The sequence below is a fragment of the Python bivittatus genome, unplaced genomic scaffold (genome assembly GCF_059951505.1).
Source record: "Python bivittatus isolate LINGU-HERP-01145 unplaced genomic scaffold, Pbiv_v1 ctg000980_np1212, whole genome shotgun sequence".
Taxonomy (NCBI): domain Eukaryota; kingdom Metazoa; phylum Chordata; class Lepidosauria; order Squamata; family Pythonidae; genus Python; species Python bivittatus.
In genome coordinates this window covers 49,530,051-49,544,177 of record NW_028277125.1, presented here as the reverse complement: position 1 = coordinate 49,544,177, position 14,127 = coordinate 49,530,051, and the positions used below count along the sequence as shown (strand labels likewise).

The window sequence follows — 14,127 nt, the reverse complement described above, 5'->3', positions numbered from 1 at the left end:
GATATGCTAAAGCACCATATAAATTACCTCCAATAAACTATTTTTGTATATAATTTTTATTAAGAATTTTGATTATAATAGTAAGAACTAATACAAACTAAACTTAAAAGAGAAAAGAGAATAGAAAAAAGAAAAGAGAGTAGAAAGAATAAAACGTGCAAGAAAAAAGAAAGAAAAAAGAACAAGAAAGAATATAATAAAGAAAAAGAAAAGAAACATATAAAGAAGTGACTTCCAACATTCATTATAAGTATAGACACATTTAGTAACTCTTCACCCCCTATAAGGTTACAAACAGACCTCTTTATCCCATACCTGTCCCTTATCTATAAGCAAATCTGTAAAACATCAACTTTTCAATCCTGGTGTCAGCAAAGAGTCCATAAAAAGTTTCCAGAACTTTGCAATAATGTCTTATTTTAACCTTGATCAAATAAACCAACTTTAAATTCCTTCCTTTTATGAATAGTCTTTAATCTTTAGTTCATTCATATATTGTTGTAGGATTTGATTTCTCTTCAATTCTTTATCCCATTGCAGAGACTTTTTCAAGGTTTTAACAAGCCTCTTTTGTAGATCCAGTAAGAAAACATTTTCCAGGTCATTCTCTTCATTGTGTCATTTGTATGCCCCCTTTAATTTTTAAAACTTTAGCCAGTTTCTTTTGTATATCTAATAAAATGTCATTCTCTTGGCCTGTCATTTGTAGCTCCACTTTCAGTACTTTCTCTGTCTTATCACACAAAATTTGCTCCACATCTGTCATTCACTCATTAACAAGTTTTGGACATAGTCTATCACAGTCAGACATCATTACTGACATTGTTGACATTGTAACTACTAATTTCTGGCTCCATTCTTCAAAAATCTCCTTTAATATTTCCAGTGTCCCAGTAATAACCTACACCAAATGCAACCTGCATTTTTTTTCTTCTACTTGGAATCTTTAGTGCCCTCTAGTGTCCAGTTTCTAAATCATAAAGTCACTTATCTTAGTATGATATATAATAACCTAAATAAAAAATAAACCTGGTTCCCACAATAAGCTATTTATTTTTTATAGTTAATTCCAAAATCTTACAGTAAAAGTCAATATTTCAAATTTAACTGAACCCTTAATCCATTTATAACTTTCTTAGATAAAAATCTTATTTAGCTTTTTGCTATTTAATTAAAATTCTTTAAGTTCTTAAGCTTATAATTCATTTTTGTTTTGTTTAAAGTTGAAGCTAAACTCACCCACTGACCTTCAAACTTGTCATTCTGAAGGTCTCTAATAGTGATAAGATGGTTAATAGGCAATTTCCAAAAGTGATTAGAAAGTGAGGTTTGCGAACTTAACGTCTTTTAAAAGGCTCTGCCTTGGTGGCAAGCAAGACGGCTAATCCCTTCATGTCCTAGCACTCAAACTTGTGGAAGACCACTGTCCTGTATTCTCCTCATAAGGAGCAGCTGTCTGGAGCACAATCTTATGTCCTCTCCTTGTCCACAGACATTCTGAAGAACCAGTCTACTCACCAGTTCCTTGGTCTTTGCCACGGTCATCGTCTCCACTTTTGTGGAGATGTCTTCAGTTCGCCATGCCTCCCCCAGAAATCCAATAAATTATTCTTTTAAATTAAAAAAAAAAAACTTCAGTCCTTTTCTATTCCTCCTGCAGCATCAGAATCTTTTCACTTTAGCAGCACAACTGAACCCAGAGCACCAGATGCTAGGATTTCACATCTGCCGTAACGTAGGTCCTATGGTGGTAGCAGTTCTCAAGGATGCTTCACCCCCATGAGCTTAACCAGTTATGTTGGACAAGTTTCATTAAAACACAGGAACATTTGAATGAGATCCTTGGCAGGTGTATGCCTAATCCTTGCCTGTTTTGGGAAACTGGAACTTAATCCTTCATGGGAGAGAGGCTTATACTTCTACCCAACAATCTTAAGTCTTCTATCCAATAAATGGTGGTTAAATAACCACCATTTAAAGAAAGACAAGCTTTCTTATCACATCTATTTAATCAATATTCAATTCTGTCAAATGTTAAGGTATTAGTGGATGATCACATATGGAAGCATTTTGCGCACATTTGGCAACACGTGTACTGCTTATTAATATCTTTCCAGGCATAATTGACTGAGCTGGTGAATACACTTCAGTGCCTGAATGGCTTAGGTCCATCCTGACTGCAGCAGTGGGAGATTAGCTCTTTATACTAGTTAGGACTAAGGTTATTTATTTCTTTTAAATGTCTTTGTAATACTCATAGTTAATGAAAAGAATTAAGCAATTAACATGTTAATTGAAAGCAGAAAAAGATAAGGATAAAAAGGTACAAAATCATGAAGTCAGCATAAAACTATCAGCAGGATTGAAATTGATACCATATTTATGCATGGCACCAAATGTATAGTAAAGACAGACTACCTGATATCACTTCTGTTATTGCTTTTTATATTTCAATGGCCTGCTCACCCTCAGTGGCTACACCCACTGGTGAAGGTGGAAGTTTTCCCACGTGATGTCTCTCATGAGCCTTGGCTGCTGCTGACTGAATAGTACAGACTCCTAGAAACTGGGGTATTTTTCTTGTTTGGGGAGCACCTGGGACACCTTTTCCAAATCCAGGACTGTCCCAGAGAATCATTTTGTCCCATTTGTGTATGTATATATACTTGTGTGAAAAATCCAGTATAACTTTATTTATTGAATTTGTTTATTTTATTAATCAAATTTATATGCTGCCTGTCTTACTGTATAAGTTGTCAGGTTCGGTCAGCACGGGGCTTCAGGGAAGCTCGCAGCCAGACCACGCGGAATCCACCGGCGGTAGCTAGCGGGGAAAAGAGGAACTGAAAGCGCCGCTAATTAACGGGCCACCTGCGCCCAGCCAAACAGGAAAACCGCAGCGGAAGCTTTTAACTATAAACTGATAACGGCGCGAGCCAACAATGAACGGGGCCGCAGGCAGCGAAACAAGATCGCAACGCAGCACAGAACCCTCGGGCTTGCACGTAACGGGGAGGGACCAACCCAGCCGGAGGGGAACTGGCAATCAAGGACAATGGACCCTGACCAAACCTGCCATCATGGACAATCAAGGGGGATTATTGGGGGGCCGATAATCCGCAGCAGCAACGTGATCGCGGGGTGGGAAAAAAGCGCGGGAAGGGGGGAATATAACAAGTGATGCAATTGTACCAAGCCAGTCCTGGCTTTGCTTGTGACTACTACGTTACGCATGAGTAAACCTTCTTTGTGAACCACACGTGTCACGAGAGTTTCTCTGTCGAACAGGGCAAACCTTACATAAGTGACTCTAGACAGCTTACAAGTAAAAAAAAAAAAACCCATTAAAATGATAAAAGCCTTTACAAAAATATACAAAATTAAAAGACAGAGACAGCATCCTCAAATCATCAACCACCCCAGTGCTGCAAGCCCCCATTGGATCCCCATGTGAGTTAGCAGAGTGAGGTCTTAATGCTTAAATTCATAAACCATATTTAATATGGTTCAAAATAACTTGTTGATATTCCATCATTATAAAGCTACATGTTAAGGATGGGTTACTGTGTGAGACATTATCAGACAGCCTGCTTTCTCCAGTGATCTTTTCTTCTTCCTTTTGTTATTTTCTTCATCCTATCACTAGTTTGTGTTGATTAGGAAAATAATAAAAGTTGGAAGTGGGATGGGTGGGGGTTGGAAACAAAGGCAAAAAGGGCCATGCATTTATTTTCATTTCATTACAACATTTCTTTCCAGCCCATATTCTGACATTTAGAATAATGCAGTATGCATGTCTTTGTTCATCAGCATCTTCTGGTTTTTCTAGCAACAGTTGAAAAGGGGGAAAAATAAATATAAACTACCTTTTATCATTTAAACAACACAGCATGAAAACAAAAAGAAATATTAAATGAAATGGGTTTACCTAGATTTTAGACCAACACACAAAATAAGAGCTTTGCCACATGAATATTCAATTTGCAGCTACTTTGTAAATTTCTCTTCAAATCAAAAATAGCTAATTTGTGTTGGATAAATAAGTCAAAGAAAACAGAGGTTCTAGGGCTGTAATAGTAAAAAAGAGATATTATGAAATAAAGAGAATACACTAAAATGAGAGGTGAAAAATTACATGACAGTTGTTGAAATGAGGTTATAATTACAAAAGAAAAGAAAAAAAAAGACCAAGATTAATGGTTTCAATTTAAGCAATGTTCAGATTTCAGTCTTCAGAAGTATTTATATTGCTCTCATACTATAAGTAGGAAAATAGTTGCTACAGCTCAGAAATGAGTACAATCAAACACGAAAATCAGAAGGAAGCTGTATTTAAGAAAGGATTGCTTTTAGTTAGGATTGTTTACTGTTGTTTATTGTTTATTGATTAGTCAAATGACCTGACCATATCAAATAAAACAGGATAAAATAAGACAGCTTGTTGAAATATATACAAGTATTCAATAAAATAATCAGATAAGATCATCCCCTTGGCAGTTGACCCCACTGATCTAGGTAGGAAGTTCTGAGTTGGATGGCTTTAGCTATAAATTAAGTAAGAAGTAAGATAGCCTGTTGATGGGGTCCCAATGGGCTGTCCTGCCAATTATTGATTTTAAATTTTGTGCTGTGGCTGAAGCATATAGTTGGTGGTCAAAGATGATATGAGTGATGTCCTCTATTTGTGGCACGCCACACATACATATTGTCTCTGGGTAAGGTACTTGATAAAATTGGCTGTGTTTTACCATAGAATCCAGGAGTTCAAAACCTGCATTGTTGGGACTGTTCTTTGGCCCTGTGTCAGACCCATTGTTAGATATTTTTGTAGTTGAAAGGTACATTTTTGTTCTGGGCTAGCTAGCCATTTTAAGGATTTGATATTAGCAAGTGTCTATGTCAGCCTGAGCACTAATATACAGGACCCTCTGTTTGAACAAGTCCTTGGCTTGGTGGCCAACAGATTAAATATGGAAGTGAAAATTCATGGAGTGAGATGGCCTTGGTAAACTGATTTAGCCATGGAAAATGCCAGACTCTTCAACAAGACACTTTTTTGGTAGTCTATCCTGGTCCACTGAAAGTATCTTCCACCAATAGTTGAAAGCTTGAATTGTTGAGCTGTGGATGAAATGGATGCCTGCTTCAGCTCTAATTGCAGAGGCTGGAATGTTTTTGTCTGCTCCCAGTATGGATCTAGAAAATGGGTCTGGGTTTGTTCAAGTAATGATGACTGTGATAGACCCCACAGTTCTGTGCCATAGATTTTTATAGGTGTTATTTAGCCATATAGATCTTTAATGGAGGGATTAGGGTACCTGGGTAGTTATAATTAAGTAGTTTCAGAAGTGTTTTAAGCTGAGGCTCTCATTGTTTATTGAGAACACCTCTATGTTGTTCATTCTCTTAACAGGTCTGAGTATCTTACAATGTATAATCAAAGCAATTACAAGAACACTATTTAAAACAAGAAATAAAAAACATTCAACCTAAAAGACTAAGAAGCTTTGCCCAGCTTCGTGTAGTGTGCCAGTTATGCCATTCCTGGACTGTGAGGCTCTACTCATAGCCAGTCATGCCCTGGTCACCTCCAGAATGGATTACTGTAATGTGCCCTTATGGGGCTGCCCATGAAGAGCACCCAGAAGCTTCAGCTGGTGCAGAATGAGGCTGCATGGACAGTTATGTGTGACCCTAAGAGGGCACATGTTACAACTCTGTTCCACAAGCTGCATTGGTTGCCAGTTTGCTTCTGGGTGCAATTCAAGGTGCTGTTTTTGACCTTTAAAGACCTTCATGGCATGGGACCAGGTTATTTGAGGGAGCACGTCTTCCTGATTACATCTACCCATCCCAGGTCAGGCAGGAGGGGTATGCTGCAGGTCCTGTCTTCAAAGGAGCTCCATCTGGTAGGACCAGACAGTGTGCCTTTTCTTCTGTGGCCCCCATCCTCTGGAACATGATTCCCCTTGAAGTGAGGTTAGCCCCATCTCTGTTAGCCTTCCTTGAAACATGTTTTTTTCATCAGCCTTGGGGATCCCAGGGAGATCCTGCAAGATGGCTGTATGAGATTAAGTGAGGTTTGTTTCCCTACTTTCTTAGGTTTTATCTGTTTACTTTATATGCTTATTTTTTTTTCATTGTTTTCAGATTGTTATGGAGTTTTTAACACTTGTTGTGTTGTATGCCATCCAGAGTCACATGTTTATGAGATGAGTAGCTATATAAATAGGCTAAATAAATAAATAAATAAATAAATAAATAAATAGAATTTTACATGAAGTAGGGAATAAATAAAGGAAGGAAGAAGGACTTGCTTCAAGTCCAATGGCTTTTTTTTTTTATCATTTGTTGTGGACATCAATTAAGCACTGATGTCAAATGCATCTGTGATGGTACCTGCAACAGGTTCTCTGCTAACGACTGAGAAATTGTAAAGGACTAGGTGGTCCTATTTGTAGTTTGGACTGAAGTGAAATGTTATACACCATTGTAAGCATAATTGAATGGGGCTTAGAAGGCAATTAGGAACCAGTGAAGTTGTTTTCAACATTAAGTTTAATTGGGAATTAGAGGTACCATATACCACTTCTGCTGTCACATTCTGGCTAGCTGCAGTTTGCAAGCCCTCTTCAAAGGCTGCCCCATAAAGAAAATACTGAAGTAATCCAATCTTGAGGTTAACATGAGTCACCAAAGCCAGATCTCTGTCTGAAGTTCATTGAAAGGCCTTCCCTGCTGTGTGGCTGGCTAGAATCAGTGTTGGGTCCAGGAGAACCCCGTGGATGAGTACAGCATGCTGCACAATGGGAATATCCCCTGGATGCTAAAGTATAACATCTGAAATCAGCATCAATTCTGCATTGTCTGCATTAGATTTCAGAGGCCCTGGAAATGTCAAATCTTGATCTTAACAGGAAAATAGAATAAAGCAGAGAATTATTTCCCTATTGGTAACAGTAGGTACCAAAGCAGTAAATGAGTCTTCCCAGTGGCAACATGTAAGTGTTAAATAACAAGAACAGATAGAGCTTTGTGTGCCCCCCTCCCCCTGCCTGATTATTCCCAGGCAGGGAAGCATGTCCTACTTTTTGGTACTTTTTGATAGTGCTTGGAGAAATAGAAAGGGAACCATCACAGAGTCTCCCAAGCACTCAAACAAGATACTTACACAGTTAAGAGATCCAGGAGGATCAATATGATCACACTCGCTTTGCTTATAGCCTAGTAAACAAAGATTACTAGTAAAGATCATGCATTACAGTAACCAAGGCCACCTGTCTGTCATATCTGGGTTGAAATCCAGACTGAAAAAGTGCAAAATAATCTGTCTTATCTAATTGCTCCTGGTGGCATCCATACTAGTGCCTTTTTCATATGCTTGGCTAAATATCAGCTGATAATTGTTAAAACTAGTTGCTAAATAGATAATTGCTAAAACAAGATAATTTCTTAAGTAAAGGTCTCACCACTTTTTTTAAGGCAGAAAGAATCTTTGCAAGCAAGAAGCAACTATTAATTATCTCAGTGATCATTGTCAGGATGGATTTTTTAGCCAAGCTGTAGTGGGTTGGGGGACATATGACTCAAACATATCCAAGAACCTTATCTACAACCCCAGAGAGAAAATATAAAACTGTCTCAAACATATGTTAATAGATAGTAAATTGAACACCTTAGGTACAATCATGCTCTGAATGATATCAAGTATGAATATAAACATATTGTCAATATTGAAGCACCCATACTGTTCACAATGAAAGTCAGATGGATACTAAGTGCTAGACAAAAACCACTTTTAGACAGTCATTTATTCCACTGTTCCATATGTGCAACATAGGATAAAAGATGTTTATGAGCCACTGTATCAAGATTTTGTTATATTTTTGTGTTCCACATCTCAGTCAGTTTGCTGATAGACCAGCCAACCAAATTTGAGAAAACATCCTGGAATAATTGATCAATCTTAGAGGGAAGATCAATTTAATCTGGCTTTATCCCTGCAAAGCAGAATACTGCAGCAGCCTAGTCATCACTAGATAGTTGTCTGTACGTGACAAGGATCTCGCATATGGGCATCTATATATGGCCATTCCCCTCCAAACAAAAATCAGATTGCAGGTATGATGTGCTTCATGGAAGTCATAGAGACAATAATATCCTGAGCTGCACTTTTTAGAGGGGTGTGACAGTTCAGTTACTCAAAACAGAAAACAGGCTACCCATATCACTGTGAAGACCAGTTGAATCAATATGGTCTGGGACTCTGCTAGGCAGCAGAATTCATGCCACCACCTGATCATTCAGAATGAAGCAAATGCCCTTAAAGCTGGTCTCAGATGGGAAAAGAATGTGGTATTCTTATGGACTATTGCAGTATCTCTCCTTGATCTTCAGATCTGTACCAGTATTATACAGCATACCTAACTTGCAGAAGCTGACTCTAAATAGTGGTTTCCTGCCACTTCTGGCCATGTCTCCATACTCCAGACTGATAAACTCCTTGATTAATTATAAGATCATGAATTTTATCTTTTTTTTTTTAATCAAGACCAAGCTGATATTCAAGAGTAGTGTCAAGGCCTTTACATGGTGTTCCAGACTATTTTGTTAGGTAGAAGATGCTGGGATATGAACCATTATAATTGAATGAGCCTTACTTCCTTTAACAGAACAACTGTCACTCCTCCTCCCTCTCTCCCATGCCACAATGCCACTGGATGAGTCTAAAGAGTACTTATCCAGAACTTCCTCTCAAGTCAGAAAGAGTAGCACAAACTAGAAAGGGAAACAAACAGCAAACAAATAATTCAGCCAAATGCAACAGCACCAATGAACAAAATTGACATAGTAAAGAAGGAAGCCCTTTGTCTCAACTCTCATCAATTAATTATAGTTGAGAAAACCCTAGCCCAGTAGAATGGCTATTCTACTGCACTGCTAGAAGCAAACAACTAACATTACTCATATACTGTATATAAACAGGTAGTTTGCACCCAACATTCTGGCAAGACTCTCATTCAAGTTCTCCATCCCAGTTTTTTTCACCTGGAGGATAGGAGAAAAATGCTATCTTGCCAGTTTTGGCAAGCTCTCATTTCCACAGAACCCCAACATTCAGACTTCCATACAAAAACCCAAGAAAAAGGAAAGTCCTCCATGTTGTTTATTGTTTCCTGAAGAGGCAATTCAAAGGCACAAGCCCCTGTGGCATCATCTTCTGTGGGTTGGTCCATGATCTGCTTCTGGTCTGGGATGATAGGTCTGGTGATGCTGATTTGTAGTGGGAAAATCTTATCTTCCAGGCCTAAATAGCTGCTGCTAGTTGTGATATATCTATTTTCCTCTGCTATTCAGGTTGAAATCATATTCCCTTTTCTGTATGTCTTCTAAAATACTTTGCAATCATGTCTTGGCTTTTTTAAAATTCTGAATTGATGTTTGACCTGCTTGCAGAAATGGTGCTTTGGTGTTGGTTTTAATTAAGCTAAATCAATGTAGTAGTAGTAGTAGTAGTAGTAGTAGTAGTAGTAGTTTTCATTTTGATTACTTCTTATATCATGAATTCAGTTTGTGGGTGATTTGTAATTCAGTGTCAGGGTTGGATAGGGTAAATAAATAATAACAAGTGGTAGGCTTGTGTGGAGTTATTGGCACAATGGCAGTGAAACAATGCAGTGCCAAGCATGTGATTGAACATCGCAGAGTTAAACTGCTGATAAAAACAGAAGATTCTTAAATATTCTGTTCTCCATTTTCTAAGCTCTGAACTACTAAAAGTTGATATGCTTTCATTTTAATTTCATTCTTTAAAGACAACCTGCACTTGTATAACGTGTCAGCCTGCCTACCACCCTGTCAGATGGCATTCCCCCAGTGGTTGTATATGTCTGACAGAGACATGTGCCAATTAAGGGTTGGAAAGTGCTAAATTTCTATCACTTCCCTCCTAGGAAAACTTATCAGTGGCAGCAGGATGGCTGTTTGTTGAAGATACCAAATTATGTTCCCGTTCTGCTCCCTGAATAGACCTATAAATCCCCTACTATGAAAATGGTGAAAGGAGGGGCATTTGAACATAAAGCATTTCTGGTAGTTGCTCTCTTGATACAAGATGGCAATAAACTAAATAATGAAGCTCGGCTAGTGGTGTGCCAGGTCACATATCCATCTGTTGCAGGAGTTAAGGAGATGGTCAGCAACTGAACTTATTAACCTGCAAGGCAGTGCAGCAAAGGCTTCAACAATTACATTAATTAATGTGTGACCATAACTACAGGTACTTCCCAACTCTAGGTGCTTTGGAATGAAATAGCAAAAATAACCAGAGTACCCAATAAACTCTGCTGAATTAATGACTTTACATGGAGCAGGAACCCTGTGACCTGCACATTATTGGCTGGTGGGGTTTAGATTTTTTTGGTATTCAAAGCTTTGTATAGGTGATAGACTAAATAATCCATTTAGGAGACTCCTGGATCCTAAAGATTTCCTGATAGTTCTTTGGGATTTTCTTGGCTTCTTGATGGTTGATTCAGTCACAGCCCTAGTTGGAATGGGTAAATATCTTAGGAAAGTTATGCATTTTGTTGTCCTCCTGACCAAGTGAGTAGTCAGCCATTAGTTGGGAGCGTTCTAGTTATAAAACTCCTGCATTTTGAATTAGATTATAAGGGTTAACAACCTTTTCAGGTGCTGGGCGCTAGCATATGATTTTCTCATTCCAGGCACTCCACCCATGTTTTTTAAAGCAACAACACTGAAATTTCACATTACTGTAAAATCTAAAGAGATTTGATAGTCTTATCCTTCCCTAGTTCTTGTGGGAGTATGCTGAAATCTTCTGAGTCTGTCAGTGTGATATGCTAAAAATCAATGAGATTTCCTTTTCCCTTCCCTTCCCTTCCCTTCCCTTCCCATAAATTGTGTCTAGGAATGCTATGGTGCTGTGTAGCCAGTCTGTGGACTACAATGTCTCCATGTCTATGATTGTATACCATTAATTCATTTATAATTTGCTCAATACTATTGCATTATAAAATACTTGATTCTAGGAAGGTTTAATTGCCAGAATTAAAGATATTGCCCATTAATGTTTAAACAAGACTCATCTATACAGAGTTCTTACAGCTATCGGATCTGGGCTAGAAAAATTCAGACAACAATTAGGTAGAGCAAAGAAATATAGAAAATTCTCTTTGTTACCATCTAGTGCTGATCTGTATTTTTTTCAACCTAGATCCAATAAGGCTGTAATGCTGTTTTAACAATCTCTGTGCTGGTTTGCAGTAATCCCCTTTCAATTTCTTATGGGTAACCCAAATCCCCCCTCCTTTTTTTTTTTTACATATGGAACTATCACTTGCAAAGGAAATGCTGATTACTATGGGTACTTGTTCAGACAGTACCCATGCCAGTTAAGCAAATGCTTAAGCAATTTATTTAATTATGTTAAGCACCCATTAACAGCAGCTTAAACTTTCCCCTGGGCTGTATCAGTGATATGAGATTCTAATTGTTAGAGACTAACCATGATTTTCTTCTTGTGTCTGTAGGTGATTTTAATTCTGACAAAGTTGTATGACTACAACCTGGGGAGTATCACAGAGAGCTCGCTGTGGAGGTATGTAGATAAGTTGAGCTAATAATGACTATTTTCCTTTAAAACAGACACTTTCATTAGACTTAACTGATTTTCTTTTTACATGCTAAAATATTTGTACATACTCTGTGTGGTCATTTTGGGTTGTTTTAATTCTTGCAGTGATGTCAAGAGATGCAGTAATGTCAAGCCAGAGTCATTCTTTTTATCTGACTTCTTTTCCCAAACATCTGTTAAAACCTAAGCTGCAACTTAACTTTGTTGAAGTCTTGTTCAATTAAAAAAAAATGCACAAGTTTGCAGTGTCAGAATATTTGAAAGGCTTATACTAATTCTGGCCCTGGTGTTCTGACTTGTAATAATTGCTTCCTCACCAGACTAGTGGTGAGAGCATTTCACCTGTTTTTTAAGCCTATGTTTAGTGTTCTTTCAAGAAAGCTCTAATCCCATGTTTAAAAACAGTGCTAGCATTCTCTGAGTGCTAAACCTTCTGTGTTTCAGAGGCATGAGTACAGTCTGACAAACTCAGTACTTCAGAAAGTACCCGTCAGGCATTCTGTGGGAAAATACCTCTCCAGAACTCAATGACCAGTCTCTCTTGCAGCCCAAGCCAAATATAGCCATTGAAATTACAGGTAGACCTCATTTAATGACCATAATTGGGACATGCAACTCTGTTGCTAAGTTACACAGTCTTTAAGTGAGACATCACATGACTGCAACTTGCAATTTTACTGCTGGCTTCTCCATTGTCTCTGCTTGTCAGAAGTCAACTGTGAAGCATGCAAATGATGATTACGTGACTGCGGGATGCTGTGATGGTCATAAACGCCTGCTGGTTGCCAAGTGCCCAGATCTCAATCACATGATCACAAGGACACTCTGATGGTCATAAGTACTAGGACAAGTCATAAAGTTACTTTTTCAGTGCTGTCATAACTTCCAACAGCCGCTAAACAGGGCAGTCATTAAGTGAAGACTACTTGTAATGTCCAGCAACCAAGAGGAGAGACAATCCCCACAGCAGCTAACAGGAACTGGATAGACTCCAGCCCTGAACTTCTGACCAACCACATTGTTGCTGAAGCATGCTAGACTGTGTCCCTGGCAAAAATTGTGTTACAAGAAGAGGTAAAACATTATTTCAGAAGGTGAATAGCTAAAGACAACTTTCTTCTGCCTTAGCTATGGGGGAATATATTATCATGAGAATATGTCATTTAAAAATAGTTAGCAGGGCATGGTTGTGCTATGGTTAAGGGAACATGAGAATAAGCCCCTGGTTTATGTGTATGTGAATTTCAGAAGTGACATTTCCTCCTTTTATGGGAGTGAGCCAAGCATCAGAACCAAGCTACTTCCTAATTCTATAGGGTTTCTGTGGCCAGAAGAAAAGTTGGAGGATTAGCCCCTTTTGGGGATGGGTGGATGCTCTGCTAGTCCCATGCTGTCATAGCAATAATTAGCTTCCATCAGGAATCATCAGGATTTGGATCCATTATATCCAGAGTCAAAAGCCATTTGGTGGTCTTTAAATATCCTGGTAATACTTCATACAATACTCTTCCACTCCTGTAGCTTTCTACAGATAGTACAAGGTCACTAATGAAGAGCAGCCCCTACCTCAGATTGGCAGAAATCTGAGAATCTGAGAAAGGTAGAGACTAATGGTGAATGCCTTGAACTAGGTAGACAGTGAGAATGTATGTTAGCCTTATCCCATTCAGTCCCTGACCTCCATATAGTCAGGTGGGAGGTCTCAAGAGGAGATATATTTGCATGTGCTTGAATAGAAGAATGGCTCTCCATGCTATTCATATCTCTGCTTTATCTCTGAAACTGTTATGAGTATAGTTTCTCTTTAGATCCTTTGTATAGTATCTTGATCTAAGTATAAGTATCTTTGTATAGGATCTTGACCAGCCTTGAATGCTACTCAGATTTTGATCCTGGGGGGTAAGCATTTCTGAAGACATTTCGGGTCTTCTAAAACTAAGATTAAATAATCTTAAAATAGTCAGGAAGTTCCAGAGAGGAGTGTTTTAAAAGGAGGCTCAGGAACTGCTAGTAGCCTATAGACAATGTTGTCTACTCTTGACCAAAATCATAGAAAATTATTATCTTCACCTGATAAAGTTAATAATGCAAGTGCTAGGATGTTTCCATAGGTAGATAATTTTATTGAAGGGTGCAAAGGCATTGTTCAAGATATTATCTCCCTTCACTTGGTCTGGTAGGCAGAGTGGAAAAGTTAAAAAAGAGACATTAAATCTTTGTCCTGACAGATGGTCTCTGTCCTAATTCCATTAAGGATTGCTAGTAGATGTATTGCTGTGCTCTTTTTGCAAAATGTTAAGACAGATGTTTGACAAGATGCCACTGGCTGCTGCTCCCCTTAGCCATGTTACTTTATTTAGGTCTTGGTATTTGTCCATTATCAATATCAAAGACTGTTATGAATAAAATGAAATGAATAATGGTTTAATGCTTTGATGGTTTGAACCCCTTCAAGTCTACTGTCAATC

At 38.2% G+C, this 14,127-nt stretch overlaps 1 protein-coding gene across 3 annotated transcripts in view; it reads left to right on the top strand.

Moving 5' to 3' along the window:
- LOC103048882 (VPS10 domain-containing receptor SorCS1) overlaps positions 1–14,127 on the top strand; it is a 426,712-nt gene that overhangs the window by 128,498 nt on the left and 284,087 nt on the right. For all 3 annotated transcript variants that reach the window (XM_088131613.1, XM_088131614.1, XM_088131612.1), the window contains exon 2: positions 11,556–11,623. In XM_088131613.1, coding sequence (XP_087987739.1) covers positions 11,556–11,623 — 68 coding nt within the window. The remainder of the gene's footprint in view (positions 1–11,555; positions 11,624–14,127) is intronic.